Source organism: Dermacentor andersoni, chromosome 1 (assembly GCF_023375885.2).
Source record: "Dermacentor andersoni chromosome 1, qqDerAnde1_hic_scaffold, whole genome shotgun sequence".
Lineage (NCBI taxonomy): Eukaryota > Metazoa > Arthropoda > Arachnida > Ixodida > Ixodidae > Dermacentor > Dermacentor andersoni.
This window is the reverse complement of record NC_092814.1, coordinates 270,584,295-270,601,735: the sequence shown is the minus strand read 5'-3', so window position 1 is coordinate 270,601,735 and position 17,441 is coordinate 270,584,295. Positions and strand designations below refer to the sequence as shown.

Below are 17,441 nucleotides of genomic sequence, written 5' to 3'. Positions count from 1 at the left end.
GCTACATGAATACTAAGGCAGACACGAGCAGATTACAGAGCAGGATCATGCGCTGGAACACAGTAGAAAATGACATAGTTTTGGTGTCTGCATGTGCAGCCGCGTGATGTGGGAACAAGCAGACGAAACGTAAGTACATTCCTCTTGCTATGGTGCGAAGTAAAACACGAACATGCAGGCATTCGATTTGTGTGTTTTGTTGTTTCTCTAAACATTAATTAGTCTATTGAACCAACAGATTCAGGGTGTCTACAAACTGGAAAAACCAGGAATTCTCAGTGATTTTGAATATTCTGGAAATACTGACGGAAAACTCGGGGAATTAGTGCTTCTATCAGGGAAAAGTAGCCGTCATTTTATTGAAAGGGAACGAAAGTTTCCCTAATGCTGGCTCTAATAAAAGAGAGAAATCGTAACGAATTGTCCTTGACGCCGTGTTGTCGGTTGGAGGAGTTGCCAGTTCACAGTCAATGACTGACTGTCTGGATGCCCGATTTTTGGGACATGCCTGATAATACGGACAGCTTTGCGGCACCACCACATACAGTCAATGTACAAGAATATCTAAAGTTTTGGATGCAAGAACCCGTCACCGTCCGATTTTCCGGACTTTTTGCCGTGACTGCAGGTCTGAAACGGCACTAATGAAAGCCAACACCGCCGTTTTTATTATCTCGCCACCTCGAACCGGCACTCTCGCACGTAGATCCGCTGCCAGGCGTAGCCACCACCGCGACAATGTGAGGCCTAGCTGCTTAGACATTCGCTATTAAGGTTTTTGCCATACGGCGCCGTGTTTTTCATTGAAATAATTCGCCGCTGTCGGCAATGGCACCGACTCCACCTGTGTAACCCTCGCGATTGGCTTTGAAGCTTATAAAGCACGGCGCTTTGCATAATGCCGGTGCCCAAAAGGCAGCTTCGCCTCAGCACAGCAATGTTAAACGATGAAGCATACATAAAGTATTGCGGTAAAGCTTAACAAGCGTGGGAAGGGGCAGTTGTCATGGGACACAGTACGTATTCTCTAATTATACACGTGCGCACCTGCTGTCTCCTGTCACAGTATAAGCACCGATATGCCTAATAAGTGTACTGGCAGGCCTTCGGAGCTTTTTCGGACGTGCATGTGGCAATTTGAGCCCTTAAGGGCAGTAAAAGACATGCATTAATTTTTTCGGACTGCCCGATTTTTCGGAAGTTTTAGTCACTCCTAGGGAGTCCGAAAAATTGGGCGTTGACTGTAAAACTGACAAAGAAGATGATTCAGTGGTCTGTGGGGTAACGTGGGGCGAACACACGGCAGAATGAGGATGAAAACAGGAAAGACCGTCGCATTCAGGAATGATCAGGATAGGAACTGTGCTGCCTCTTCTTTGAAGGAGCTTGAGCTCAAAAAGGAGAGTGTTGGCTGACGTCGAGATGCAGATGACCCTTATCCAAACCAAAGTTAAACCGAATGAAACGCAACATTGAGGCATTGTGCGTGGGCTGAGAGTATGTCAGGACAGTTGAGGTTAACTTTCCAGCTGCTGAGAGAAGCTCACTTGTGACAAAGTTCAGGCCTAATACTAATAAGCTTGCCATCAGTTAAAAGAAATAGCTCATTTTTGAAAATATTTCTGTATGCATCTCTTTTAATTTGTATTTGAAAACGTTCGACTCGATTTGCAATGGGCCTTACCATTTTCTTAAAGACATTTTATTCGCTGTGCATTTTACTAACCCCTCCCTTCAGTTTTCTTTTCTGTGTAAAATAATCATTACTTCTTGTATAAAATAAACATTACTTCTTGCTATTCGAACTGCATTAAATCATTTATTTTTTAACATGCTTACTAGAAAGTGACAGCACCGGGCGACATGGTGTCGCCCGTTTTTACATAAAACAAAGTTCTGTGTCACTCAGGGAATTTCGCAAAGGTACTCAGGGAAAACCTGGAAAACTCGGGGAACTTGAAAATGTCAACTTGGTAGACACTCTGAGATTGCACAAATAACAGATATTGCCTTAAATAATTCTGGAAGTGACGTGTCACTGTGAGGGACGTCACAGCACGAACACATGTACATAGGTGCACTAGCACGTATACGTCACCCTCTGGCTTGGAGTGCAGCACCTGCGAGCAGAAGGGCAAATGGCATTCGGTTTGAAATTTCAGCTCTTTTTGCGGTGCGTAGCGATGTAATACTTAGCAGACACAATTGTTAGTGCTCATTGTATGCACTGCACTTGTCAACTGAAAATGGCCATACCTGGTGAGGGGCCCTTTAAAGAAAAATGTATCTTTAAAAAATGTCTTGGGTTACTTTTGAAAGTTTTGAACTCGCTATTTCAGAATGCATGTTTTTGTGATTGCTGCCAGTAATTAAATATCTACAGGTACTATTACCAAAATTCGCATGCACTAGACGGTTTCATTATCGGGGTAATCTGATTCAAAATTCAGCTTAAGACAGTTGCAATATAGCGTTCGTGTTCTGTCATGGTTTCGAAGTGCACTGCCATATTTCATATTCCATTATTCCACCAAAATTCAAACTCCAAACTGCTTCAAACTGCTCCAACTTCAAAGCTCCAAACTGCTTCAAAATGAAATTTTATCTGCTCTAAATTGCCCCAAAATGAAATTTAGTCTGCTCCAAGCTGCTCCAAAATGCAGTTTTCTCTTCCAAATTGCTCCAAGATGCAACTTTACTTGCTCCAGAAATTGCTCCGAGATGACTTTGGGCAGTCCCAACCCTGGATATGCATCTTCACCTATTTGTTTCACAGCATGTGTGGCGTATTGCCATTGGAAGTGTACTACACACTTTTAATATATGATCACCCAAATGCGGTGCCATTCCCTTTTGCAGGTAGCACGAAGTGAGCATCATATTCCGCTCTGGTGACATCGTATTCCAGCATCGCCCGCCAACTCAATTTTGTTTTGGTTTCCTGTCACCGGCCTGAAACACTATGCAATAGGAAGATGACAACATGCGTCCCTGGCCAGTCAGGCCCCACCAGCTTAGGGCGGGATGGCTTCTCATGCTGCAACAGTTCTCGCTGAGTGGGCATGTCAAAACTTTCCGCCAAAATGCCCTGCTTGAAGAAGGTGCTGATCCAGGCTGAATTCGAGTAGTGCAATTGAAGCTTGCCTGAAGCCACAAAAACAACAAATGTGCATCCTAGGTCGCTCGAGCCCCATCAGCTTGGCATGTTGGTGTCTTCTGCTGCAACGATTTATGCAATGCTTTTCATTATGAAAGTGTCAACTACAGTTGAGTCTGCCAAATGTTCTAGTGACTTTGCATCATATGCTTTCTGGAATAGGATGCCTTTTCTCTCTTTTTTTTTTTTTAGCGTATGAACCAGGTTCTACTGTACACACCTGCTTTAGGCGCATTAAGGGTTAAGATGCAAGTTGCAATAAATCCCTGACCCAGTTTTCATATAGCCGAATGTATAAGCTGACTGCTTAAGCCATTGTGGCTTGCTGTATGCTTATCAATTGGTGCAGACCATGATCACTTCTTTTCACTTAGAATCTAGCTGTGATGTTTTGATTTGTGATGTACCTATGCTGCACTGTGCCACAGAAGATTTTACCCCGTTTTGTAAATGTAAAGGCCAGTATGCTAATTATTCTGGTTATGGTGTGAGTGCATCACTGCCTATATGAATAAGCATATGAAATGCATGGAGGTGTGACCATGGCCAAAGCATAGAACACAGGCACTCGGGCTTTGCAGGTGACCTGTCGCTGGAAGCCCTGTCTTGATAAGTCTTCACCTATCTGCTTGGCAATGCACGTGGCATAGTGCGTAGCAGCGTTGAAAGCATATTGCATGCTTTCAACGGTCAATAGCCCACACGCACTGCCTCTTAGAGTTGTGTTGGCCTGAAGTGTGCGCTGCTTGCTGAAAAAAAGGCAGCTTGTCATCACCGCAGTGGCTCAGTAAATGCAATAGCTTAACAGCCATGAAAAGCACTGTATGCGCGGTATGATTGTGATCATGTGGTGGCAAATGCCGTATTTCAGAGAAGCAACACTGGTTCTCGCACAGTAGATTCTTGTATAGACAAACGCATCGGGGAAAGTTTGGGAAGTCAATAACAATGTGCTTTGATTGATGTAGTGCTCCCTACCAAAGCTTCGAGAGCCTGTATAGTATTGCCTGTCCTCTATCACGCACGCCATTGTGGAAAACAGCTGGAAATGTTTTTCACCACTATAGAAAAAGAAAGGAATTTATTTGCATGTATTTAGGCAACATTTCCTGTGATGCAGCTTTTCTGCTTTATTGGCACACAAGAACAGACACAAACTTGTAGTTGCTGGTTAGTACTACAGACCCTTGTTGATATGTTTTAGAAAAAACACAAGAAAAGACGTACTAATTGGGGAAACATATGACCTGAAGCCACTAAATAGTATGACAGACTCAACTGTAGTTGACATCTATGTAATGCAAAGTGTTGCGTAAAGCGTTGCAGCATGAATCGTCACGCCCAGCTGGTGGAATTCAAGCAGCCCGTGACGCCTGTTGTCATTTTTGCGGCTTCGGCAAGCTTTGATTACCCGCTGTGTTGTCATAGTGGCTATGGCGTTGTGCTGCGAAATCTGAGGACATGGGATCGAATCTTGGCCACAGCAGTGGCATTTCAATGGGGGTGAAATTCAAAAATACCACGCATTTGGTGCACGGTAAAAAATACCCAGGTGGTCAAAATTAACCCAGAGTGCCCTGCTAAGGCGTGCCTCTTAATCATGTCATCGTATTGGCACGTAACTCCCCCCCAAACAGAAAAACTTCAATCGCATCTTTGAATCATTTTGTCTGGGAAATTTTGACTTGCCCACTTGGTGAGAATCGTTCGGCACGAGATGCCGACGTGCGTCAAGTTGGTGTGGCCCGAGTGGCCCAGATTGCGCCTTGTCGTTTTTCTATTGCAGACTGTTTTAAGACACCGAAAAGAAAGTGAAATGAAATTGACATGATGGGCGACGCCGGAAATTGATGCCATCTGAGCGAAACACGTTTAACAGTCTCGGAAGAGAACAGCAATTTACAATAGGTAGCGAGGCATTGGAAGTGGTAAGGAAATACATCTACTTAGGGCAGGTAGTGACGGCGGATCCGGATCATGAGAGGGAAATAATCAGAAAAATAAGAATGGGCTGGGGTGCGTTTGGCAGGCATTCTCAGATCATGAACATCAGGTTGCCATTGTCCCTCAAGAGAAAAGTGTATAACAGCTGTGTCTTACCAGTACTCACCTACGGGGCAGAAACCTGGAGGCTTACGAAAAGGGTTCTACTTAAATTGAGGACGACGCAACGAGCTATGGAAAGAAGAATGATGGGTGTAACGTTAAGGGATAAGAAAAGAGCAGATTGGGTGAGGGAACAAACCCGAGTTAAAGACATCTTAGTTGAAATCAAGAAAAAGAAATGGGCATGGGCAGGACAAGTAATGAGGAGGGAAGATAACCGATGGTCATTAAGGGTTACGGACTGGATTCCAAGGGAAGGGAAGCGTAGCAGGGGGCGGCAGAAAGTTAGGTGGGCGGATGAGCTTAACAAGTTTGCAGGGACAACATGGCCACAATTAGTACATGACCGGGGTTGTTGAAGTATGGGAGAGGCCTTTGACCTGCAGTGGGCGTAACCAGGCTGCTGCTGCTGATGATGATGAGCAAAACAAGACACTCGCTTTGTACTGCCTACAGCAGGAAATGGCACGTGTTTGCGTTATTGCCTATTAAAGAAACTGTTAAAACAGAAGCATAACTGTATTTAGTCTTTTTTTTTGTGTTCTCGATCGTGAACTTTGGCGCCGGGAAATTGTACGAGATTGGATCATATCAACGAGGTTATACTGTGCATAATACCCTTTAGTGTTGTTATGCCACATTCCCACCATGTATGAACTAATGAGGTTTCACTTGCACAGAGCTTGCATGGATTTCATATTTTGTATGGCTATCAGGGTTTAATTATAGTGTTGAATGCTAGCTTTTAGGTTCCAGTTGCAACAACCAAGGCTCATAGGCTGCTAAATTTTGGTGGTGGTTTATTGTAAGCATTGTACGAGGGATTCTTTGGCAAGCTGGCTTCCACAATTTTTTAGGTTACTTTTCGACTTTAAAGAGATTCACTGAACTTTCTATACATGTTATTTTAATGCAGGTGCTGCAGGATTTCCTCCTTTCACCAGCCAGCCTTTCTCCACTAGTACTTCATTTGTGCCTGTAGCCACATCTCCTGTGGCAGCTGCTGCTTCCTCTGGCAGCACCGTTGCACCTCCGTCACTGTTCTCATCAGTAAAAGCCTCATCTGCGACGACAGCTTTTTCGTTTGGCTCTACTGGTGGTAGTGTCTTTTCATTTGGTGCCAGTGGAGGTGGGAACGCTTTCTCCTTTGCTCCAGCTACTGCACCCACAGTGTCAAAGTCGACGCCATCTTTGGCTACATCCACAACTCCAAGTCAAGGACTGTTTTCCGTGCCTGTGCCCACGTTTTCAAGTTCAACGACGGCTGCTGCACCACCAGCCTTGGCTTCCATGCCATCAGCAGTATTTTCAGTACCAAGTGCAGGTTGTACCACTACACCAGTTGCTACAACCTTTAGTGTTCCTACTACATCCAGCTCATCAGGCTTCCTTTTCAAGCCGGCACCAAAAGCCGATACAGAAGCTAAGGTGTCCCCAGTGTCCTCTGCTCCAGTGCCAATACCAGCTCAACCTGTGTCAACAGTCACACAGACAACTTCAGCACAGGAAGCAAAAGCTTCTTCATTGCAACTGAAGACTTCTGCTCCTACAGCAGTAGCAGTTGCAGAAAAGGTGAAGCCCTTATTTCTTGCATTATTTTTCAATGCAAATGCCTGTCATCACTGACTGTGTTGCCATATGACAAACATTTTTTAAACATTGCATTTGCATACCTTCCAGATTTTACAATTTCTTCATTAAGTGCTCAATTATTAGAGCCTGCTTGCAAATATTGTATTGACACCAATAATTTTACAATTAATTGGGTGTACGTTAGGCCAAAAATTACTAAAAGGAATACAAATACAGTGGTGGACCAATTTTTCTAGAGTGATTATTGGGGCAGATTGATTAAATGAACCTATTCACACATCAGTGACACCAACTTTTAAGATGAAGGTATAATGGCAATTGAGATTTTGGTCCCCAGTGTGTGAGTATCTGACAAATTAATTATTAACTTTGTGGTGCAGATGATTCTTCCTACAGCTATAGAGCAGGGTACCCTTTCACAACGTCCATGCAGAACGAAGTCTGTGAATGTTTGATAAACAGTCAATGTCTTGAGTATTCAAACATTTTAAATTTTTCTAGAAGTTCTATTTTTTGGCTTCAACTGTAGTTTGTTTCAAGTTTCGAAGTCAGCACTTGGAGTCATAGTCTTATAGCAAAGAGCTGTTGCAATTCATTACATGGCTTTCGTGTTATTTATGCGTTTTTAACCAAGGCTAGTGTAAATTAAGGATCCCCTTCACTCGGCTCTGTTCCTTTCTTACTATACACTGCTCACAACCTACCTAACTGTCCTCTCCTGGTGATAACGCAGGCGTAGCTCTACTCGAACTGCTGACAAAATGTGCAAAACAAAAGAAAAATTGGAATAGAATGAATACATTGTCCTTTCTCAGTATCATTAAGTGCACTGCCTGCAGAAATGCACAAGATGGTAAAATAATTCCATCCCAGCAGCCAAAATACTTTGCCAAATTTTTTGCTCTTTATGGTGCTTGTAAGTATAGGAGAGTCTTTTGACTAAGGCACATAGAAAGGCAGAGTGGCGATGGATTTATGTTATAGGATACTGCAGCACTGCCATTAGCTGTCTGCATGATTGCTCAGGATTGGGTAGATTTTGCACTACATTGCACAATATTACACATAAGTGCTCTGAATTGGGTGCGAAATAGCTGCAGAGACCTAATGTGATTTATTATTCTCTTACAGCCTTACAAATTGGAGCCATCTAAGGATGCTATCATTGCAGCTATGCACGATGAGGTGAGCATGTTACTACTATACTGTCCCATATGCTCAGAATGACTTGCATTGCAGGACACAGACAGGATGTTTCATATTCACATTTACTGAAACAATGTACAGCCACATGTGTACAGTATACAGTTCTGTTAACTTGCAGAAGCACTTATATTTTGTCTATTTTAGTATTCTGAGATTGTATGTCATATTATAGTACAGTTAAACCTTGGTAGAATAAAATAGTGAAAATCAGCACTCTACTTTGTCACAGAAAAATTTTGTTACATTGAAATACCCTATATTTTTCTGTAAAGGAAGCGCCCCTCTTTCTCAAGCATGGACCTCATGAGTTGTGGCTGCGCGGCACATATGCGCTATCTCTGTCTGGTATCGACATGGTACCATAAAGGCATATTGCTTTCCTCTTCTGTTGTTTCTGAACTTGATAAGTGACAGGGCAATGATGCAGTCATTGGCTGCACAATTTATGCACTTACTATGCTTCCCTCGGGCTGTATCATGATGTCGATAAGGAGACCACCCTGTCACTAACCTGTCAACTTTTGAGTGGCAGTGCACCAGGCTAAATGCATTGTTCATTGGTATGTGGCATGTTTGAGAGCACTGCAATTGCGGTGTGCAAGTTGACATGTCACATGTCCTTTTTCATAGTTTGTGGGCTTTCTTTAGGATGTAGTAAAAATGATGACGCAACAAACAGGAAGTTGGAAGCTGCTGAATTAGATGTTTCCTGAAACACACTACAACTTTCCTATTAGTAGTTATACCCTAAAGTTATTCCTTGTGAATTTGGTTAGTTAACCTTGACCAATTATGCACTTTAACAGAATACATAAAATAGTGTGACTCTCTCCACATAATAGCCTCCTCCTCCTATAGTGCATTCACTTATTTTTAAACCTTGGCTAAGGTTAGCTGGGACTCCCTGTACAGCCTTATTTTGCTACACATTGTCAGGAAATTTTGCTCTTTGTCATGACAGTGATAACGGCAGTGATGTCAGGTTTGGCATTTTGAGACCAACTTTAGTATCAAGTTAGAATATTGTTTTGTTTCACAAATAAGGTGACACTAGTTACAATGGATTACAGTAGTCCAGCAAGAAAGGTCCATTGTATCCAAAGTTCGTACCATCCGAAATGAGGGCCACAGTATTTTGTGTAATGGCAGAACTTCACAAGTGCCTAGCGTTTTATTATTGGAACTGTAGACGAAAAAATGGCATTAAGATAAATGAATAAATGGACATGCGCATGATTGCACAAACACAATAGCGGCATGGCACCTTGGTGTCCACCGTTTTCCAGACACTGGAAAGAGCGGATAAATGGAAAAATTGGACATTGGAAAGTTTTTCGGTTGGTGAAAAATTGAACTCGTGCGACATTTCTGCCATTGCGGCCAGCTTCCTAAAATGCCGGCCACCCGGCCTGAGCATGTTGCTGCTGCTGATGACACAAACATTGACTACAGTTTGTTTTTCACTAGGAATAATGGTTCGTAGAATAAGCTAATGTCTTAATTTTATTTTTCGGGACAAATGAGAACCAATGTCAAACCTGTAGCTTGAATGAAAGCTGTGATACGAGGAAAGTTTAACTCAGAGCCTATGTCTAACTGCCTCTGCACTGCATACAAAATGCCTTGAATGCATCATGTGCTTTGCAGTTTGGATGTCACAATTGGCAGCCTATCTTCTTTTTTGTGTGAATTGATGCAGTGAGAAACAAAGAATTCTCAAGATGATGCAATTCGCGATCGTAATCGGTTTTTAAAGCACTGTATGCGACAGCTTCTAAGCAAAGTGGGATAAGGCATAGTGGCACCCATGGCACTTACTTGGCACTGAGCCTACAGTGGTGAGCGGTGGTGGTTAGCGGTGGTTAGCCGCTTGTGGGGTCATCCCGAAAACTCTCTCTTATTCGGTGGAGCTTTGCGCGGCATGCATTGCTGGAAGTTTGCCACTAGTGTGTTCATTCCTTAAGAAAGAGTGCATTTTTGCACATTCCACAAGTGGCCGGAAATAGTTTGATGCAGTGCACTGCCTCACTCGCACATCGCTGTAGCAAAGTATGTCGTATATGCAACATGTAATAAAAAATTTGTCCAATATATTGTCCCTTGTAGCTGATAGTCCATTATAGCCAGGTTTGTTCAAAGTGAAATTAGTTGCAGGAATAATATAGACACTCCAAACTAAATAAGAAGAATGGTCTGTTGTATCTGAAAGTATGTTGTATGCTGATCCATTGTAACATGTGTTGTGGACTGTATGTGTGACAGCGTTCATACTTGCCAAGTGTCATCCTGTTACTCATGAGAAGTGTGTGGTAGTTTCTCTACAACTTCAAAAATATGTGTTGGTACTCCTTATGAGGGTAAACATGTAACAGCCTTTGCTGCTATGGGCATATCCCGCATTGAATGCTCTCAGAATACTGTGTTAAGTGAACTAGCGCTGATTCGTGCTGCTCAGTCGAAGGTGGAGGATTCAATTTCTAGCCTCTCCTCGCGAGTCGACGCCCTAGAAAAAATCGCGGAAACAAATCGGTTTAGTTGCGCAAGCTCTGTAGCTGATCCTGATATGGCTAAACTTTCCTCAGATATTAAACTACTTTCAAACAAATGCGACGCCGCCGAGAATCATCTCCGCCGCTTAAACTTACTATTTTTTGAGATCACCGATAAGCAAGATGAATCATGGTCACAGTCTGAATCGCGTATCATTTCATTCTGCTCCCAGGAGCTTGATATCACCATTAATAGTCATGATATTGAACGTGCCCACAGACTTGGCCACTTCCAGCCAGGAAAGAACCACCCGATAATTGTCAGTTTCATGAGATTCAAAGACAAAGGGGAAATTCTGTCTGCCAGTTCAAAGCTAAAAAACTCGTCGTTTTCAGTCCGTGAAGATTGTTCTGCGCGTGTGCGCTTGGCAAGGAAGAAACTTTTTTCGTATGGTGAGCAAAGTACTGCTTTTTTCTAAATTCGTTTTGATAAGCTTATTATGAATAACAAACAGTTCGTGTACGATGCTGGAACGGTTCTGTGGTCGAGCTAAGTTCATAGCGCTCACCGCATGCACCTAAGTCTTCGGTGCACCACCCTTTGGGAACTCTCCAGCGCACTAACCCTACCCCAAGAAATAAATCTGTCAGTTTTACTAACAAATATCCGGAGCTATTTCCCAAAGAAAGACGCTGTCGAAGCTTTATTGGATGACAACAGCACCGATATCGCCATCTTCACCGAAACTTGGCTCACACCTGATATGCAGAATGACGACCTTTTGCACGATCACCGGCGTGACAGATGTGGTCGCTGGGGAGGTGGCGTGATAGTACTTGTTAACGGCACCCTGGTTTCTTCTCCTGTTGAAGTCAACAGTAAAAGCGAAATCCTTTGTGTGAGCATTTTATTGGCTCATCGCGCCACTATTATCATTACCTGCTACCGGCCACCTGATTCTGATAACTCCTTCATTGACGACCTAAGTACCATTCTACTTGATATCAAAAACCAGTTTCCCTGCGCTAACCTCCTCATGATTTGCGATGATTTTAACTTTGCAGACATTGATTGGGACAGCCTAACTGCATCTTCATGTCATTCCAGAGATTTTTTGGATCTTGTTCTTTCTATCAACCTCGCTCAAACCGTCGGAATACTAACTCGTGGTAGTAACACCCTTGATCTTGTCCTTGTATCAAATCCTGAGCTAATTCAGTCATTGTCATCCACCGATTGCCTTAGCGATCATATCTTAGGGTTGTTCAACCTCGATATTTCAATTCCTTCGTGCCAACGTTCAGTAAAGTACATTCGCGGCTACAGCAAAGCAGATTTTCCAAAATCAATGAGAAATGGTCGAATTTCTCCAACACTTTGAACAATCAGCTCCTAATAGGTCTATTGATGAAAACTGGTCTTGCTATAAAGAAAAAATTCTCTCTCTAATAGAATCCTATGTACCCCTCATTTGCATTTGCGGTGATGCCGGGAAACCGGGCGATAACATCGTCCCTGCGTGTCACAATCTGTGGAGTATTTGCGAGTGAAAGTGTGTGAGATGGTTTACAAATTCATTAAGAAAATTATGTAACAAGAAAAAGTGGTTGTTCAGAGAAGCCAAGAGCACCAATTCAGCAATAAATGGGAAGAGTACTTAGAGATTTTGCATAATTATACGAAGTTGCTGAGGAGCATGAAACGGCACTTTTACAACAAGGACTTACTTGACATCCCCCGAAATAACCCCAAAAAAGTTTGTTAACTCCCAACCGTAGTGGCTCACATAACATCTCTTTACTATATCAGGATGGTTCTGTCGTTCCGAAGGAGCTTCGTTCTGATATTTTGAATGCGTACTTCACGTCCGTTTTCACCCAGGAACCAGCTGCTAATATTCCTATACCGCTCAGCCCAAATTTTGCTCAAATGCCACCACTTAGCGCCAAACAATGAAATCTTCCTTACCTCAGTGAGGAAGCCTTCATTGCGGTGAGGCTACCTTATGTCACTCTGAAAGCTTCCTTATTGAGGGGCCCTCGGTCAAGGCTTCCTTGGTGCTTCCTCAGCATAAGGTAGCTCCAAAGCTACCTTCACGCGTCCTTACGCCGCTCCTGGCCCTGAACGAGCGCTTCACCTCACTGCTTAACCACGTGACGTTTGCTTGCGCATGCGCGCTGTCGCCCACCTGCGGAGAAGCGCGAGCACGGTGCGTCTTGCCAGGCATGTTAGTTTCAGTCACGCGTGCGGCATGAAAGCGTTGCTAGGCGTTGCACGACACTGGCGTGCCAGCGCTGATGGAGCACGTCAAGTTTTGCACTGTAATGCGCTACTTTTTTTAACTTTAGTAAACAAAACTAGAAGAAAGCGTCCACGCTTCTCTATATTAGCTCTTCAATTTAAAGATTGTGCGACGATACATTTATTTATTGAATAATGGTGTTCGCGTAAATCTTTTAAGAGATAATCTCGAACCCAGGCATGCGGCAACCGCTCCTTACGTGAGGACGGGTGAAGGGAGCTTTCAGAGTACGCTTGCTTCCTCCATCGGTCCTTCGCTGTAAGGAGGCCTCACGTAAGGTTAGGAAGCGCTCGAAGGAAAGGAACGTTTCGTTGTTTGGGCCTTAGTATCTCGGCAGAAGGAATCTGTAAAATAATTGATAATTTAAAGATATCCAGCGCCCCTGGGCCTGACAACATATCTCCTAAAATTCTTAAAGGCACAAAAGTAATATACCCAGTCGCGTGCTACAAATAATTTTCATGCAGTCTATTTCCAGTGGTGAAATTGCGTTCGAGTGGAAGGTAAGCAGACTGGTACCGGTTGATAAGGCAGGAAGCCGCTCCGATCCGTGAAATTATCATCCTATCTTGTTAACATGCATTGCATGCAAACTTATTGAACATATAATTTACTCCCATGTGGCAAAGCACCTGGATAATAATTCCTTTTTTCTTCCCAAACCAGCACAGATTTCGGTCTGGCTTTTCTTGCGAATCTCAACTTTTTGAATTCACGACTGACCTGCACCTAAACCTAGACTCATCCTTTCAAACTGACGTCATTTACCTTGATTTTTCTAAGGCTTTTGACCGTGTCATTCACCAGCGTCTCATGACTAAACTTTCTTGCCTTTCATTGGACCTGCTGATACTTTCATGGATTCACTGCTTTTTAACTAATCGTTCACAGTACACCGTCATCGAAAGTCATCCATCTGCCCCTACTAACGTAATCTCCGGAGTCCCTCAGGGCTCTGTTCTTGGCCCGCTTCTGTTCATAATCTTTATCAATGACCTTCCTGCTGAAATTTCATCGTCCATTCATCTGTTTGCGGATGATAGCATTCTCTACCAACGTATCTCTACTATTAACGATCAGTCATTGTTGCAGGATGATTTAACCTTAATACAAAATTGGTGTTTGACCTGGCTCATGCAGTTAAATGTATCAAAATGTAAGTTTATGCACGTGTCTTGTAAAAGATCTAACCTACACTCCTCATACACGCTAAACACTACCGCACTATCACAAGTAGAATCTTATAGGTATCTAGGCGTAGAAATAACAAGTAATCTATGGTGTTAGGCTGCTGAGCACGAGGTCGCGGCATCGATTCCCGGCCACGGCGGCCGCATTTCGATGGGGGCGAAATACGAAAACACCCGTGTACTTAGATTTAGGTGCACATTAAAGAACCCCAGGTGGTCGAAATTTCCGGAGTCCTCCACTACGGCGTGCCTCATAATCAGAAAGTGGTTTTGGCACGTAAAACCCCATAATTTAATTTAACAAGTAATCTAAGCTGGTCAAAGCACATCACGTCGCTCTCTGCAGGCGTTTCCAAATCACTAGGTTTCATTAGACGATCACTCACATTTGCTTCGCCTACGGTTAGATTAATTGCATACGAAACTTGCATCCATACCAAACTTGAATATGCATCCCCTATCTGGAACCCTCATCAAGAGTACCTAATCCAGGTGTTAGAGGCAATGCAAAATCAAGCTGCTCGTTTTATAACGTTCAAATATGATTCTTGGTTGAACATTACTAACATCAAAGCTTCGATTGGTCTAACCCACCTGGCATCCCGTCGTAAGATATCAAGTCTCTGCCTTTTTCATAAGCTATATTGTCATTTTTCTTATTTACATGAGAGCCTAATTCTGCTGCCCATGAGATCATCACGACGTCTGTTTAATTGTCACAGTGTTCAATGCATGCATGGTTCAACTAGTTCTTGCAATCTGTAATAATCTGTTTTATCTTTGTAATCCGTGGTTACCATTTGTTACCCCCCCGCCCTTTATGTAATGCCCCACCAGAGGGGCTCTTAAGGGTAAATAAATGATGATGATGATGAATGCTTTACACTAGTCTTGCTATTATGTATAAGGAACAAAAGGGACCAAGCTTACCATGTAAGAGCCGCATCCCCAACTTTGCAGCTCATAATTTGGAAAAAAATATTTCCAACAGAAAAGCAATCGCGTTCGGTGCCCCAAGGCTGTGTGCGCACATTGGCTAATTTTCGCGCGCTCCATGCCACTGCTAGATGGCGGGAGCTGCGCGTTGACCTCTGATGCATTGGTACATCCGGGGATCTGGGGTGTGCACACGTCGTCGGATGCACCAGTACCATTTTGACCAAAAGGGTTGATCCCACATGAGGGCCGCTTCATGTCCTCAAAATTGTGAAAAAAAAAAGTGTGGCCTTTACATGTGCCTATATGGTATCTGTTTTCAATTTATTGTGAATGTCTATCATGAGGAGAATGTACTGAAGCACATATAAAGGGGCCATTTTCTTCACAAACATGAACGTCATTATATCAAGCCTTTTGCTACAAGATATCACTAGACTTTGTTCTCAGTCATGACATCACAATAAATTCCATTAATTCACATTGTGTAAGGTATGGCAACGCTATTTTTTGTTGGTTGTGATGAGTGATTTGGAAGAACAAGTAAATGTGAAGTTTTGTATCTAACTAGGAGAAAGGTCAGTTGAGGCAACTAAACAGCTAAACATAATAGTTGTTGAACCGGTTCAAGACCAGAATGTCTGTGGTGGGGATGAATGCTGCAGACGTCCAACTGGGATGACAGGTGCAAGTGCAGTGAGAGCTTGCAAAAAAACTCACAAACATTGCTGCTTAGCCATCCACGAACTGTCCGAAGGGCTTGACTTCTTATGGGGGACTTACCACAGAATTTTCATAGATGTATAAGGAATGTGCTGGACTTAGAAAAATTTATGCCTGGCCTCCTCACCACTGAATGAAATGAGTATCTATGCTAGTTTGCACAAATAAAATGAACAAAGTAGCGTGCTTGCACACACAAGCACATGCATGCATGAAACATCTCTAGCATACCATTACAAAAGTGCATGATGTGAAAGAAAACCATTATCCTTACTAAAAGAAACTTCCAGTGTAGCTCTTTACTAATAGCAGAGGTAGTCTTTAATAGTGGAGCAGTGCAACATTCTCTCTTCAGGTTGGGCAGATTCTGGGAACTTTTGAATTGCCCCTCTTAGTCCTGCACAGTTTTGCTTCTGTAAACAATTCTTAGTACTTCACGATTCCTTTGAAATCTCTTGTTCCAATAATATGCTGTTTACAATTACACAACTGTTGCACTTTATTGTGCGTTCTTAGGTAGTTAATATATAATAGTGTGTGTGTGTGTATGTATATATAGTGTGCAGTCAACGTCCTGGACTCCCTAGGTGCCACGAAGATGTAAGAAAAATAGGGCAGTCTAAGAAAAATAATGCATGCCTTTTACATCCCCCCCCCCCCTGTGTAAGGAACACAGGGGGAGGGGGATGCCATCTGTGTAAGGAACACAGATGGCGCACTTACACACTTCTCGGGGCCAAGTTTATAGATTCGATAGGCTTCAATCAACTCTCTTTCCTACTGAGTCTTAGCCTTCCCCATGATTGAAACGTCACTGAAGATGGGATTACAACCGCACTCCTTACAATGCAGCGAAAGATTACCTCCTGTGCATGTGGGTATTAGATTCGCATGCTCATGCATCCGATCATTCACACAGCGACTGGTTTGCCCTATGTAATCTCTACCACATTTCAAAGGAATACTGTACACTACACGTGTCGCACGTGCGGTGCTTCGTGACATGCTTGGTATTGCACGTAGTCTTTCGCGAACTGTGTTGCGAGACCCTCATGCAAAGTTTTGCAAGCTTACAAGGTGCAGAACAAACCAATCTGACGTCGTTTCTTGCCGCAACCTTTTTCAATCTGTGTGAAATGCCATGTACATACAGCATAACCACCAAGTTCTTTTTTATTTTGTCTCGCACTTCGCGATCCCCTCTGTTTTTCATTTTCAAACGTTTGTACACAGATTCAGCCACTGCAGTGATCAAAGTCTTTGGATAGCCTGTCGCTAACATCTCCTCTCTTGCTGGGCGGCAATGTCTTGCATTTGATGCGTACAACTCTTTTCCACCGCATTTGACAAGCACAAGAAGGCTATGACACGCTTGACCAGTTTCGAGTGAGCGGATTGGTACGGTAGCAACATCTTTTTAGTTCTTGGATTATAAGCCCAGCAAATGTGACCTTGAGTATGAAAGGTTAGAGTCAAATCTAAAAACCTGATGGAATTTTCTTGTGGTACTTCATGGGTCAAACTAAGATGTTGAGAGCAATGCTGAAAAGCTGATAAGATACTGCATACGATGTCAGTGAGACAATAACTTCGTCTGATATTTAAGAGAACAAGGAAATCGTCAACATACCTAAACACACGGGCAACATGGTAATCGGTAATGGCATATGAAAGAGACTTGTCGAATTTCGCTAAGAAAATACCACACAGTACCGGTGCAACACTTGACGCTATACAT

The 17,441-nt window shown here is 43.1% G+C and overlaps 1 protein-coding gene across 4 annotated transcripts in view; it reads left to right on the top strand.

The window, feature by feature from the left end:
- Nup214 (nuclear pore complex protein Nup214) overlaps positions 1–17,441 on the top strand; it is a 356,899-nt gene that overhangs the window by 88,843 nt on the left and 250,615 nt on the right. For all 4 annotated transcript variants that reach the window (XM_055063139.2, XM_055063141.2, XM_050195519.3 and 1 more), the window contains exons 14-15: positions 6,180–6,835; positions 7,988–8,041. In XM_055063139.2, coding sequence (XP_054919114.1) covers positions 6,180–6,835; positions 7,988–8,041 — 710 coding nt within the window. The remainder of the gene's footprint in view (positions 1–6,179; positions 6,836–7,987; positions 8,042–17,441) is intronic.